Source organism: Macaca thibetana, chromosome 1 (assembly GCF_024542745.1).
Source record: "Macaca thibetana thibetana isolate TM-01 chromosome 1, ASM2454274v1, whole genome shotgun sequence".
In the NCBI taxonomy this organism is placed as follows: Eukaryota; Metazoa; Chordata; class Mammalia; order Primates; family Cercopithecidae; genus Macaca; species Macaca thibetana.
In genome coordinates, this window is record NC_065578.1 from 158685723 (window position 1) to 158700271 (window position 14549).

Consider the following 14549-nt stretch of genomic DNA (forward strand, 5'->3'; position numbering starts at 1 on the left):
CTTCCTGGAAAGACAGATAAAGGGATGGATGTTGACCAGACAAAATAAGATGGAGTCAACCCCCCACCACTCCTCTCCTGCTTTAAATTCAGAAATATTTCTAACATATTTTACCAACTAGAGATGTCTGATTTTCAAGTGTAAAACACTCTCTAGATGTGTTAAGCTGCCTCAGCTCTTCTTTGGAGTGCAGTGACTTTAATTAGATTAGCATTTAGCTGTTACCAAGAACTCTGGAAATGGGAATTTTATTTGGGGCAGAAAGAAGGATGATAGAATTCTGAGCAGGGTCAGGAAAAGATTCTTAAATTGGCTGCCTCAGTGGCTGTACTTAAGATCATCATGGCCAGTTGGGGAAGTTGTAAATGTCAGTCTTCCCATCTCTTAAGGTCCCCTCAGTCTGGGCTGATCAAGTCTGGGTTCTTGGATCAGTCCACTGTCTTTCCAACCAATCTCCCTAGGAAAAAGAAAAGAGAAGATGGTATTCAGATGAAGTGGTGAAGACATATATATAAACCTCCATCTTCTCCATAACACATGGGAGATGTTTCTGTGTAAGTGTGTAAGTTAGTACATGATGAAGGATGAACAGACAGATGTGAGACACTGTTGGAGTTCACAAAAGAGAGAGAGGCCAGGGCTGGTTGAGTTCTGTCTGGCTGTGGCCCCTGGAGTCCTTCCAAGCCAGCTTTATGTGCTCTCCTCCCATCTGCCTTGACCCCTCCCAGGCTGTGGAGAACTTTATCTACTCCTGCGCTGGCTGCTGCGTGGCCACATACGTCTTGGGCATCTGTGACCGACATAACGACAACATCATGCTGAAGACCACTGGTCACATGTTCCACATTGATTTTGGCCGCTTCCTGGGCCATGCCCAGATGTTTGGCAACATCAAGCGGTAAGTGATCTCCTGAAGCCAGGGTGTGAGTGGAGGGCAAGGAGGTGAGCAACAGTGGTTCAGAGCTGGGACACAAGCCCATGACGGAAGCAGCTGGGCCTCAGTTCATGGTCCCAGGGCTGAGCAGCATTGGAGGAGAGAAGACTGATAAAGAGGTCAAGTCCTTGCAGGGCCTTGCAGAAGAATGTGGGGACCAGCTGTTCTTCCCTACCAAGGCCTGAACAAAGGGAAATGAACCCAAACTGTAGCAAAAAGGAACGCAATCAGATCTCCAGAAAAAAACATTGCCAGCTCACAGATAAGGAACCAATGAAGGATATAGAGATCTTTTAAGATTAAGGTAGGAAAGGAACAAAGAAAAAGTTAGAGCCCCATCTATCCAGTGTGTCCATGTGATCAGGGATGAGGGAAACTGACCCCTGATGCAGCCCATATGGTGGGCTTCCTCCTCCATGTTGACCTTCTACCTGTATGTTCCCCTTGGCTCAGGGACCGTGCCCCCTTTGTCTTCACCTCGGACATGGCGTATGTCATCAACGGGGGTGACAAGCCTTCCAGCCGCTTCCATGATTTTGTTGACCTTTGCTGCCAAGCCTACAACCTCATTCGCAAGCACACCCACCTCTTCCTCAACCTTCTGGGCCTGGTGAGGAGCTCCATCCCTTTCCGAACACCTTCTTATTACCTGGCACCATCTTTCAGACTTCCCTGTCTTGCTGCAGAGGATTTCTAGAGATTTACCTCTCTGAGCCCCAACTGAATACCTGCCTGCTCTAGATAAAGGCAGGGACCCAGACTACCTGAGGACAATGATGTCTGTGTAGGTGTCTGACTCCCTGCTCCAGCCCCTCAGTTCCTGTGGCCCTCCAGCCACTGCCCACAGCATCTGTCTACCACCCTCTAGAAGGGTTAGGGAGCCTAGCTGTAGAAAACCTTGCCTAAGGGTGGTGAAGCAGCAAGAACTCTCTGTTGTTACAGGCACCCTCTCTTCTTCTTTCTGCTCCTTCTAGATGTTGTCCTGTGGGATCCCTGAGCTCTCAGACCTGGAGGACCTCAAGTATGTGTACGATGCCCTGAGGCCTCAGGACACAGAGGCCAATGCCACTACCTACTTCACTAGGTAACATGATTCCCTAAGTGAATCAGCACTGCCCACCCTGAGTAATTCCCAGCCCACTGGATTGGCAGGAGGAAGACTGGGGAAAGGTAAAAGGCTTAGCTCAGATGCTAGAGCCTAGAACTGACCACGTGGATATATTGTCCCAACTTTGCCCGTGATTTAGGTAAATCATTTTGCTTCTCTCAGCCTTGGTTTCCCATCTGTGTTTTGATGCTACCCTTTGCACACAAGAGTATTTGCCATCACTCTTATCTACATTCTCACCAGGTCCCAGTCAAATATTTTGTCTGTGGGGCAATGTATAATGTGGCTTTTGTAATAATTTTTAACTTTCTGGGTCAGACCCTTCCCCCTTGCCAAAATGTAGAGTTCCATGATTCAGTTTCATTATATTTGACAATGTTTTTAGGCACGCTGTGTGTGAGAGCAAGGATGCGTTTATCTATGAATGCCTACAAAATGTTGTCCACGCAGATAATGTTCTCCACTCTTTTTGGAACTCAGAGAATTAAACTTTCTCTGTTAGGTCTCCTAACACAGGACCTCTCCCTCTGAATTGAAATCTCTAGATTCAACAGTGCTTGGTGAGGTTCTATTGTACTGAACCTTGAAATTTTTTGACCATGATATTTAGACATTTACACAGGGTTCCTAGTTCCTTTCTACCTTGGTTTGATGGTCTTTGGCTCAGGTGGGCAGCCAGGGGAGGAGATAAGACCCTAGGGTTCACATGAGCAAATTGCATGAGATAATTGTGTGCCAATCATTTGCTTTATGGGGATATGACACAGAAAAATGGTTTGTCTGAGCTGAGCTGATTGTTAGTCTCAGTAGTCAGGAATATTCCTTGGAACACCCCTGTCGAGGCAGCAGGAATTTGGGTTCATAGTTATATCCTCTTTTCTCATCCTCCTGCCAGGTTGATTGAGTCCAGCCTGGGCAGTGTAGCCACAAAGCTCAATTTTTTCATCCATAATCTGGCTCAGATGAAGTTCACGGGCTCAGATGACCGGCTGACCCTCTCCTTTGCCTCCCGAACACACACTCTCAAGAGCTCTGGCCGAATCAGTGATGTTTTCCTCTGCCGCCATGAGAAAATCTTCCACCCCAACAAAGGCTATGTAAGTGTTTTCTCCAATCTGACCCCCTTTCTTGCTCTCTGCTGACCCTAGTTTATTGGGGTCCTGACTTTTTTCACATTTGCACAGTGGGCACAGGAGTTGACCAAGCGTCCTGTGCTGGGAGCAGTCCTGGACCACTTCCCTCTCCTTTGCTCACGTGACCTGCCTAGAATTGGGGAACTGAATTGAATGGTTATTCCCTCTGAGTCAAGGATCCTGGCGACATATGTGGGAAGTCTGCTTTTAGATTCCTGTGTATGTGCTATCATCTGTCTCCACTGGAGAGACTCTTGCCCTCTTCCTTCTGGAACGTGCCCCTCCCCTCAGCACATACATACACTTCCAGACCTTTCCTACCCCCTTCACTGGGTGCAGAGTGCTCGGCAGGTACACCCTAAGATCTGGACCTTTGCAGATATATGTGGTAAAGGTGATGCGAGAGAACACTCACGAGGCCACCTATATCCAGCGGACCTTTGAGGAGTTCCAGGAATTACACAATAAGCTGCGGCTGCTCTTCCCTTCTTCCCACTTGCCCAGGTAGCTGCCCCCTTTACCATCTGCACAGAGGGATGCGGGGGAGGGGGAAAGGATACGGGATGGGAGTTGGGCAGGACTGCAGGGGCAGAAAATACCCTTTTGGACTAAAGATCTGCCTGCTTTGCTTGGCCTGGTATGGAGTTTGATGACAAGTGCTCCCCCTGCTGGCCAAGCTCTCCTTGCACGCAAGAGCTCTCACTCCGGGCCCCCTGACCAGAAGGGAAGGCATGGTGAATTTGATGTTTCAAAATTTCTAATTTTTTAAAGAGTTACACCATTTTTCAAATGGATAAGCAAAATGTCATATGTACATACAGTGGGATATTATTCAGCATTTAAAATGGAGGGAAATTTCGACATGGGTAACAACGTGGATGGACCTTGAGGACATTCTGCTAAGTGAAATAAGCCAGTCACAAAAAGACGAAAACGGCGTGATTCCACTTATCGGAGTTACCTGGAGTAGTCAGATTCCTAGAGACAGAAAGTAGAAAGCTAGTTGCCCAGGTCTGAGGGGAGGGAGGTGTGGTTGTTTAATGGATACAGAGCTTCAGTTTTGCAAGATGAAAAGAGCTATGAAATTGGATAGTGGCGATGGTTGCACAACAATGTGAATATGGTTAATTCCACAGAACTGTACACTTAAAAATGGTTAAGATGGCAAATTTTATGTTATATGTATTTTACTGCAATTTTTTAAAAAACTACTTTTCAGGCTGGGTGCAGTGGCTCATGCCTGTAATCCCAGCACTTTGGGAGGCCGAGGTGGGCAGATTGCCTGAGGTCAGGAGTTCGAGAGCAGCCTGGCCAACATGGTGAAACCCCATCTCTACTAAAAATACAAAAATTAGCGTGGTGGCATGCTTTTATAATCCCAGCTACTCAGGAGGCTGAGGCAGGAGAACTGCTTGAACCCAGGAGGCACAGGTTGCAGTGAGCTGAGATTACGTGACTGTACTCCAGCCTGGGCGACAAAGCGAGACTCAGTCTCAAGACATACATACAACTTTTTAAATGAATTTTTTGGCTGGGTGCGGTGGCTCACACCCATAATCCCAGCACTTTGGCAGGCAGAGGCGGGCAGATCATGAGCTAAGGAGTTTGAGACCAACCTGGCCAACATGGTGAAACCCCCCTCTACTAAAAATACAAAAATTAGCTGGGCGCAATCGTGCGTGCCTGTAATCCCAGCTACTGGGGAGGCTGAGGCAGGAGAATCGCTTGAACCCGGGTGGTGGAGGTTGCAGTCAGCCGAGATTGCACCACTGTACTCCAGCCTGGGCAACAGAGCAAGACTCCATCTCAAAAAAAAAAAAAAAAAAAAAAAAAAGGATTTTTACTTTGATGGGAGAAACTGAGGGCTCCCAAGGCATTTCTGGGGAGCCACAGGACTCTGGCCAGCTGCTTGGTTTTCTTGTCTGGGGCCCTTGGAAATGTAGGTGTAAGATGCTGAGCAGGTGTCAGACCTGGGCACAGATGTGCAGCACAGGAGGAATTGTGAGGGTCCCTAGAAATGAAGGCTTCTGGGAAATGGGTGCCAGGGGACTGGAAATGCAAATGAAATGTGTGAAAAAAGCCCATTGTGTCCATTTTCTTTCCTCATCTTCACCTCCTGCATCCCTGCTGCCTACGCTGCCACACCAGCTTCCCTAGTCGCTTCGTGATCAGCCGCTCCCGGGGAGAGGTGGTGGCCGAGCGGCGGAGGGAGGAGCTAAACGGTTACATCTGGCACTTGATCCATGCAGCCCCTGAGGTGGCCGAGGTGGGTGGGCTTGCCTCTCCTCCTGGCTGTCCAGGCTGGTGGGGGTGGTTGGGGAGGCAGGGGTGGAAGCATCCAGAGCCACTAGGAGTCAGGAACAGGACTCGGGACTTCGGGGTCTGTGGGCTGAATGACCAGTGCTCTAGTCTGCAGAAGACAGGAGGCGGGTGGGTCCAGCCTCACAGGGTTATGCACAGAAATGCAATTAAACAGAAATGTGAATGCATCCAGGCACATGGTCTGAAAGTGATGAGAATGAGCAGAGCCTCAGAAAGGAAGGCTCCTCCTTGAGGAAAAAATTTTTTGAGCAGGTTGAGTATGTATTATCAACCTAGATTTTGTTTTAAAATAAGTAGTATTATAATGGCCCTAACAAAGTCATGAGGAATCCTATTATTAAATACTTTAACAAATCATCTGACCCTATTGTCCATGTTTCCTTCCTATTTGTCCATATGCAAGCATGATATTTACAGTTTTATAGTGGTCATAGCTTAAGTATAACTCTAGATTCTGAGCTTTTTTTTCCTTAGCGTTTATAGTATGCATATGCTATAACTTTCAATATCTGCTCCCCCAAACACCAACTTGCAGTACCATATTCTTAACCATTTTATTTTTGGAAGATATTTAGAGTATGTCTTTTTTTCCCCCCAGTATTAATGTTCAAGTGAGTATTTTCACACAGTTTGTTTGTTTGTTTTTTGAGACAGGATCTTGCCCTGTCATTCAGTCTGGAGTGCGGTGGCACAATCACAGCTCACTGCAGCCTTGACCTCCCAGGCTCAAGTGATCCTCCCACCTTAGCCTCCTGAGTAGCTGGGACTATAGGCATGGGCCACCACACCCCGCTAGTTTTTGTATTTTTTTGTAAAGATAGGGTTTCACTGTGTTACCAGGCTGGTTGCAGACTCTGAGCTCAAGCAATCTTCTGGCCTCAGCCTCCCAAAATGCTGGAATTACAGGCATGAACCACTGCACTCAGCCTGTTTTTTCTTTTTAAACTTTTTAGTATTAAAACTTTAAAACATGCAGAAAAGTAGAGAAACAATATAATTAGCACCTCTATATCTATCACCTAAACAGTTAACATTTTGCTATATTTGTTTCATCTCTTTTTTAGGAAATATTTTAAAATAAATTACAGGCTGGGTGCAGTGGCTCATGCCTGTAATCTTAGCACTTTGGGAGGCTGAGGCAGGTGGATCACCTGCTGTTAGGAATTTGAGACCAGCCGACATGTCTCTACTAAAAATACAAACATTAGCTGGGCGTGGTGGCGAACGCCTGTAATCTCATCTACTTAGGAGGCTGAGGTTGCAGTGAGCTAAGATTGCGCCACTGCACTGCAGCCTGGGCGTCAGAGCAAGACTCCATCTCAAACAAACAAACAAACAAAAAAGTAAATTACAGACATCGTAATACTGTACCCCCGAAATAGTATGCATCTCTAAACAATAAAGCCTCATTTTTAACATAACTACAGTATTATTATATTATCCAGTACATAGTCCATATTCAGAATTTCCCTATCATCCCCCAAATTCCTTTTACTGTTGGCTTGTTAGAGCTATAATCCACATAAGAACTGCATGTTGTTGGTTGTTATATTTCCTAAGTCTTTTTACATCTGGAACAGTCCCCTTCCTTTTTGTATTGGGCCATTGTCTTATTGAAGAATGGCCCTGTTTCTGATTCTGTTCCAGTGTGATTTGGTGTACACCTTCTTCCACCCACTGCCTCGGGATGAGAAGGCTATGGGCACCAGCTCAGCTCCTAAGTCCTCAGGTACAGTATCTTCTCTGAGACCTTCCTGCCAACTCCTCTGAACTACCCCAAGGGTAACTGTTTCTGCCCCAACCTCTTCTCAGTTCGCTCTCCTTAACTTGCCTCCTGTTCCTTTTCTTACTCTCCAGGGAATCCAGTTTCCCACTCAGGCTGGGGGATCCATAGCTCCTTACCTGGGTTCCCCACAGGGTGGATATTCAGTTGATTGTATCCTCAGACCCATCCCAACCCAGTTAACTCTAATCACATTCAGACTACACTTATGTAGATGCCTCATGAGTATCAGGAACCTGACGTGGAGAGGCTGGGGCAAGGGGGCTCAGAAAGAAAACAGAAACCCCTGCCTGGCCTCTTGACCCTTCTTGGTTTCGTTTGTCCCTACAGATGGCACGTGGGCCCGGCCCGTCGGAAAGGTGGGAGGGGAGGTGAAGCTGTCCATCTCCTACAAAAACAATAAACTCTTCATTATGGTGATGCATATTCGGGGCTTGGTAAGTGCCTGCACAGCCCTGATTTTTTTTTTTTTTCTTTTTTAATCTTTCTTGAGCTACTTTTTTGTCTGGGCAGACCTTCTCTGCCCCATGTCATACGGGTAACCACCACAGTCTATTGAGCATCCACCATGGACCTATAACCATAGCAAGCCTATGGTTTGACCAGGCAATACATGATACAGCTTTTTGTAGCTGTGGTCTTTGACAAGTAACCTAATCATTCTGAGCCTCATTAGAATGAGGAAAATGTTAGCACCTACCTCATAGAGTCATTATGGGGATTAAATGAGATAATGCTTGTGGAATACTTAACACCATGCCTGGTTTTATTAGAATAATGATTATTATCGTAATTATCATAAGGGAGAGGCCCAAGGGGCTCACTACCTGGCTATAATGATTCAGCAGCCACGTGACATCCTTTGAACATGATCAAGGCAGTATATAATGACTAAATTTTTGGTATGAGTTCTAAGAACATTGTGACTAGAAGAGGAAGGGAACTTTTTTTTTTTTTTTGAGATGGAGTTTTGCTCTGTCACCCAGGCTGGAGTGCAGTGGCGCGATCTTGGCTTACTGCAACCTCCTGGGTTTGAGCGATTTTCCTGCCTCAGCCTGAGTAACTGGGACTACAGGGACATGCCACTACACCTGGCTAATTTTTGTATTTTTTTAAATTAGAGATCGGGTTTCATCATGTTAGCTAGACTGGTCTCAAATGCCTGACTTCAGGTGATCCACCCACCTCAGCTTCCCAAAGTGCAGGGATTACAGGTGTGAGCCCCCATACCCAGCCAGGAAGGGAACTTGAATACTTGCATTGTGCTGTATCCTATGTTAGGCATTTTGTGTAGGTTGGGGCAGTGGGATATGGCAGGAGGAGCATGAAAATTCATCCATGTATTCTTCATTCAATAAATGTTTGAGTGCCTGCTGTATACTGATACATTAGCTCTGGGTGTGGGGAAAAACAAAACAAAATCCTTGCCCTCAGGGGGCTTCCATTCTAGTTGGAAAGGGCAGACAGGCAGATAAGTAAAATATATGGCATAGAAAATGGTAGTAAGAGCTATGGCAAAAAATAAAGCAGAGAAGGAATGCTAGGATGGAATGAAGGGAGTGGAATTTGCAGTGGTCAGGGAAGGCCTCATTGCTGAGGAGGTGTCTTAGCAAGCTGGAGAAGGTGAGGGAGGGAGCCATGTTTATGCATCTGAGGGCAGACTGTCCCAGGCAAAGGGAGCAGTTAGATCCAACAGCCCAAAGCTGGGAGCCTGCCAGGGGTGCGTCAGAAACAGCAAGGGGCCCGTCAGAAACAGCAAGGGGCCAGTGGCTGAAGCCGATGGAGCAAAGTCGAGAGGAGTGGATGATGAGGTTGGAGAGGGTATGATGGACCAGCACCTTACCCCGATAGTAAGAACCCTGGCCTTTTCCCTGAATGAGATGGGTTTTGAGCAGAGGCGTGACATGATCTGACTTAGGTTTTAAAAGGATCAGGCTGGGTGTATCACTAGTTGGCTGCCCTTGAGCAAGCAACTCAATCTCTCTGACTCATATCTCTACCTCTTAGGGGTTAAGTGGACCAAATGACAAAATAGACAAGGATAGTAGATATGGCAGGAAGATACCTGGGAACATGATGTTTCACTCAAAACAGAGCACATTATGGGATGTCCCGAGGATTTGGATAAAAAGTATAGACTTGATATCATAGACAAATCAATTGATGTTTTAATAGGACACAATGTTATCACGGTAGATATTTTTATCAGAATGGAGTGAGCTTGAAAGCAGACAAATAAACTAGTGCATTGCAAGACGCCAGATGGCAGATGAGAGTCTGGATCAGAGTGTGATCACAGGAATGGTGATGAAGAGACAGATGATAAAAATCTTAACATTTTTTGGTTCTCATTCTGTTGTAGCAACTGCTCCAGGATGGAAATGACCCTGACCCCTATGTGAAAATTTACCTCCTTCCTGACCCTCAGAAAACCACTAAGAGGAAAACCAAAGTGGCCCGGAAAACCTGCAATCCTACCTACAATGAGATGGTGGGTGGGGAAAATGGTGGGGTAGGGCAGGGGTTGGCAACCTGCGCCTCTTCTCCTAGCTAAAGTCATATTGAAGACCGTATTAAGACGTCGTATGAAGGACACAGCTGTACTTTCTGATTTAGGTTTTGCCTGTGGCTGCTTTCATGTTGCAATGGCAGGATTGAGTAGTTGTAACATAGACCATGTGGCTTATCAAGCCTAAAAATATTTACTGTCTGTCCCCTTACATAAAAAGTTTGCCAGCCCTTTTGGGCTGGGATTTCATGGCTGGGGTCTGGCCCTATCCTGTGGGAAGGAGAAGCCTGCTGGTCCTGTGCTGAAAATGAGCAGTGGCCCCAATACAAAGCCCTCACCGGCTTGAACTCTGAGCAAAGAACAGAGTTCATTAATGCTTCCCTTGGAGTCTGTGTACCTTGTGTACCTTCTCTATGACCTGGGAGTCTGCAGGGTCAGTGCTAGCCTCAGCTGGATCAACCCCCAACAGACTTTACCATCTCTCTCTCTCAGGTTCCCTCTGGATTCTTCTTGTTCCTTCTCTCACCACTTCCCTCCCCCATCTCTGTTTGCAGTTGGTATATGATGGGATCCCCAAGGGAGACCTGCAGCAGCGGGAGCTCCAGCTGAGTGTGCTGAGTGAGCAGGGATTCTGGGAGAACGTCCTCCTCGGTGAGGTGAACATCCGCCTGCGAGAGCTGGACCTGGCTCAGGAGAAGACCGGCTGGTTTGCATTGGGATCTCGAAGCCATGGCACCTTGTGAGCCCAGCAGAGCCAGTACCCAGGATCCCAGGCTGGTGGTGGGAGCTGGAGGAGAGGACTCTCCCCTGCGAGACTCTTCCTTGTGAAGGGCCAGGGCCCTGGGCGGGCCCCCTGCTCGGTCCAGGTGATTCTGGCCTCTGTAGTAGGAAGCAGGGAGAGTAAGACATGCTCTGCTGTCTCTTCCTCTGGAGACTGAACTGGGTTGGTTGTGATGAGCAGCCCTTTGGAGGCTGTGAGGTTGCAGCAAAGTTTTAAGTTTACCTTGTGTCAAGGGAGCAATGCTTGGTTTGGGGAGTGTGTGGGGTGGGCTGTATGAAGTAGCATTTTGGGGGTGGGTGGGCAGATATCTTTATTTTTATTTTTAAAAAATGAAATAGTGATGTTGTCCTAACTGGGACAGGAAGCCTTGCGAGAAGGGACATACCTATGCCCCAGAAGGCAAGAGAGGAAGACTATTTGGACTTTTTGTATGATTAAGGTTCTTATTGGACTTTCCCCTAGGTTTTTTTTTTTTTGTTGTTGTTGTTTTGTTTTCTAGCTATAGGAACTATTAGGGGAGGGGCCCAGTGGGTCTTCGGCCAGAGCCCTCTCTAAGGACAGGTTGGGGCAGGCTGGGGAGGGCTGCCTGTGCTGGACTGAGGCTTGCGCCACTGGGCCTTTCTGATTTTGCCTCCAAAGGAGAGCGCTGTGATACCTACATGTGTAAGGAAGGGCCTTCCGTATTGGGGTTCTGCCAAGGACCCGTATTCAGGGACCCATGCTCTTTTTGGGGGACTTTTCCTTTTGTCTTCCCTACTTTATTAGGACTTGCCCTGAATACCATTTTCTACTCCTTGCCCCTTCATTCTCCCGGCCCTTCTGGGGGTCAGCTGGTCTCTATGAATAGGCTGGGGGTGCTTCCCCATAGGTCTCTCCCTTCATTTCTCTCTGGTGGGACAAAATGCTGACTTAGTCCTTAGATGTAGTTTCACCCAAGAGCATCTTGGCCCTAGGAAGAGGTCCCTGGGCTGCAGATGCCACTGTGACTGCTTGCTAGGTAGCCTCTGGAAAGCATTCACCATCCATCACTCCCCACTTCTTTCTGCTGTGCTGATTCCTTCCCAAACTCCATTTCTGTCACCCTTTTTATGAGACTTTTCCTCATTCTGTGGGGCCATAAACTTATTTAGTCTGGAGCCAAAGGGATGCCCTATCTGAAGGAAAGGGGCATGGGGTGGGGGATTCCATCAAAACTGTTATTGTTTGCCCCATGATTTTTCTTTGGTCAGTAGGAGGCTGGATTGGAGTGGTGATTATTCCCCTGGAGCTAAGCTCAGGAGCCCAAAGGGAGAGACTGAGACTGAGTCTCTTATCTCTTCATATTCTTTATTCCCTACCAGATGGTGTTTTTTTTTTTTTTTAATTTTTTTTGGAGACAGAGTCTCGCTCTGTCACCAGGCTGGAGTGCAGTGGCATGATCTCGGCTCACTGCAACCTCTGCCTCCCAGGTTCAAGCGATTCTCCTACCCCAGCCTCCTAAGTACCTTGGAATACAGGCATGCACCACCACGCCCAGCTAATTTTTTTGTATTTTTAGTAGAGATGGGGTTTCACCATGTTGGCCAGGCTGGTCTCGATCTCTTGACCTCGTGATCTGCCTGCCTCGGCCTCCCAAAGTGCTGGGATTACAGGTGTGAGCCACCACGCCCGGCCCCAGATGGATTTTACATTTGCTCTTTTGTGTTTCACTCCAAAGGGTTGTCTTCCTTGCCAAAAAGAGGGAGGGACTTGGAATTTGATATTAACTTTTAAAACCAGAAGCGGCTGGATATTTCCCATGATTGGGAAAAGAGTGAAATGAGGACATTCTGTAAACTGTCCCTCCCTAATTCCAAGGATCAGAAACTCCCCGTTTTGCTGACTCATTCCATAACTGGAGAAAGAAGCTCCATTGACTGAAGCCACAGGGCAGCACGGAAGTTTAAATTTTCTCTAAAATTAAAATGTCAAGGATAAAGCTGGCTGCTTCCGGTGGGGGGAAGGGGAGTGGGGAGTGGGTGGTGAAACTTTTCCAGATGAACGGACCATAAATGTGTTACTGGCTCTGTGCCTGTAGCTCATTTTATTATGACCCTGTATGCTCCTGATTTAAAGAGATCTGTGTACTGTTTACTTCCCACTTCCCAGAGTCCCTTGTATCTCCTTGCTTGGGAATTGTATTTTCTAATAAATGACATTTGAGAAAAAAAAGAAATGATAATTTTATTTATTTTTTTGACACAGGGTCTCTCTCAGTCGCCCAGGCTTGGAGTGCAGTGGTGAGATCTAGGCTCACTGCAACCTCCACCTCCTGGACTCCATCCATCCTCCCACCTCAGCCTTCCCAGTAGCTGGGACCACAGGTGCACATCACCATGCCTGGCTAATTTTTTTTATTCTTTGTAGAGACAGGGTTTTGCCATGTTTCCCAGGCTGGTGTTGAACTCCTGGGCTCAAGTGATCCACCTGCCTCAGCCTCCCATAATTTTTTTTTTTTTTTTTTTTTTTGAGACTGAATCTTGCTCTGTCGCCCAGGCCGGAGTGCAGTGGTGCAATCTTGGCTCACTGCAAGCTCCGCCTCCCGAGTTCAAGTGATTCTCCTGCCTCAGCCTCCCGAGTAGCTGGGACTACAGGTGCCCACCACCACACCCGGCTAATTTTTTGTATTTGTAGTAGAGACGGGGTTTCACCCTGTTAGCCAGGATGGTCTCAATCTCCTGACCTCGTGATCCGCCCGTCTTGGCCTCCCAAAGTGCTGGGATTACAGGCGTGAGCCACTGCACCCAGCCAGCCTCCCATAATTTTTAAAAGTAATTTTTAGAAGAGACAAGGTTTTGCTACGTTGTGCAGGCTGGTCTTGAACTCCTGAGTCCAAGCAATCCTCTCACCTTGTCCTCCCATAGTGTTGGGATTACAGGTGTGAGCCACTGCACCCAGCTGAAACTATCATTTTAAAGACTGGTTGATGTTTGGCCGGGCACAGTGGCTCATGCCTGTAATCCCAACACTTTGGGAGGCCGAGGTGGGTGGATCACCTGAGGTCAGGAGTTCAAGACCAGCTTGACCAACATAGTGAAACCCTGTCTCTACTAAAAATACAAAAATTAGCCAGGCATGGTGGCACATGCCTGTAATCTCAGCTACTCAGGAGGCTGAGGCAGGAGAATCACTTGAACCTGGGAGCTAGAGGTTGCAGTGAGCTGAGATTGTGCCATTGCACTCCAGCCTGGGCAGCAAGAGTGAAACTCCACCTCAAAAAAAAAAAATTGGTTGATGTTCAGATGTTTACATTGAAACATCTGCTGGATGAGATGAAAATATTAGTAGTGGTTTTTTATACCACCAAATGGTAACTTTTATATGTACCAGTGCACTGCACTGACCATTTTCACATGTCAGCTAAATCTATCCTCACAACAACTTGATCAGGTGCGTACCATTACCCATTTTACAGATGAAGAAACTGAAGCTCAGAGGGATGAAGTAACTTGCCTGAGGGCACACAGCCAGTAAGTCATGGAGTTTGAACCCAGGTTTGTTGCACTCCAAACCTTGTGCAACACCTCCTAGGCAGTGTTTAATACAATCCCTTAAATAGGTCTAATTGATATTTCAGGTGCTTTTTATACATGATATCATTTTCCATTACGACTGCCCTGGACAGTAAGTATGGCTCATTCATGAATTCTGTCAACAAACATTCACAGTTCTTACCAGTGCTACCTAGTGGCATGCCTCCATTCATAAAAAAATACATTTGTGTTGAATGCATCCTGGCCCTGTACTAGGTACCAGACTAGGGCTTACCAAGGTAAATTAAGACAGTTCTCTGCATTTAAGAGGTTTCCTACCAGGGCTGGATGCGGTAGCTCATGCCTGTAATCCCAGCACTTTGGGAGGCCGAGGTGGGCAGATCACGAGGTCAGGAGATTGAGACCGTCCTGGCTAACACAGTGAAACCCCATCTCTACTAAAAATACAAAAAATTAGCCGGGTGTGG

At 47.0% G+C, this 14549-nt stretch overlaps 1 protein-coding gene across 6 annotated transcripts in view; it reads left to right on the plus strand.

Annotated features, from left to right (window-relative positions):
• PIK3C2B (phosphatidylinositol-4-phosphate 3-kinase catalytic subunit type 2 beta) overlaps positions 1-12760 on the plus strand; it is a 71159-nt gene extending 58399 nt beyond the window's left edge. For 5 of the 6 annotated variants that reach the window (XM_050762215.1, XM_050762241.1, XM_050762230.1 and 2 more), the window contains 10 exons: positions 729-898; positions 1388-1544; positions 1909-2018; positions 2938-3139; positions 3555-3679; positions 5324-5441; positions 7145-7226; positions 7611-7717; positions 9643-9771; positions 10344-12760. In XM_050762215.1, coding sequence (XP_050618172.1) covers positions 729-898; positions 1388-1544; positions 1909-2018; positions 2938-3139; positions 3555-3679; positions 5324-5441; positions 7145-7226; positions 7611-7717; positions 9643-9771; positions 10344-10532 — 1389 coding nt within the window. In that variant the 3' untranslated portion in view covers positions 10533-12760. Of the gene's footprint in view, positions 1-728; positions 899-1387; positions 1545-1908; positions 2019-2937; positions 3140-3554; positions 3680-5323; positions 5442-7144; positions 7227-7610; positions 7718-9642; positions 9772-10343 lie in introns of those variants that run through there. The other variant, XM_050762259.1, reaches the window with a different exon arrangement.
• Positions 12761-14549: the final 1789 nt, after the last annotated feature.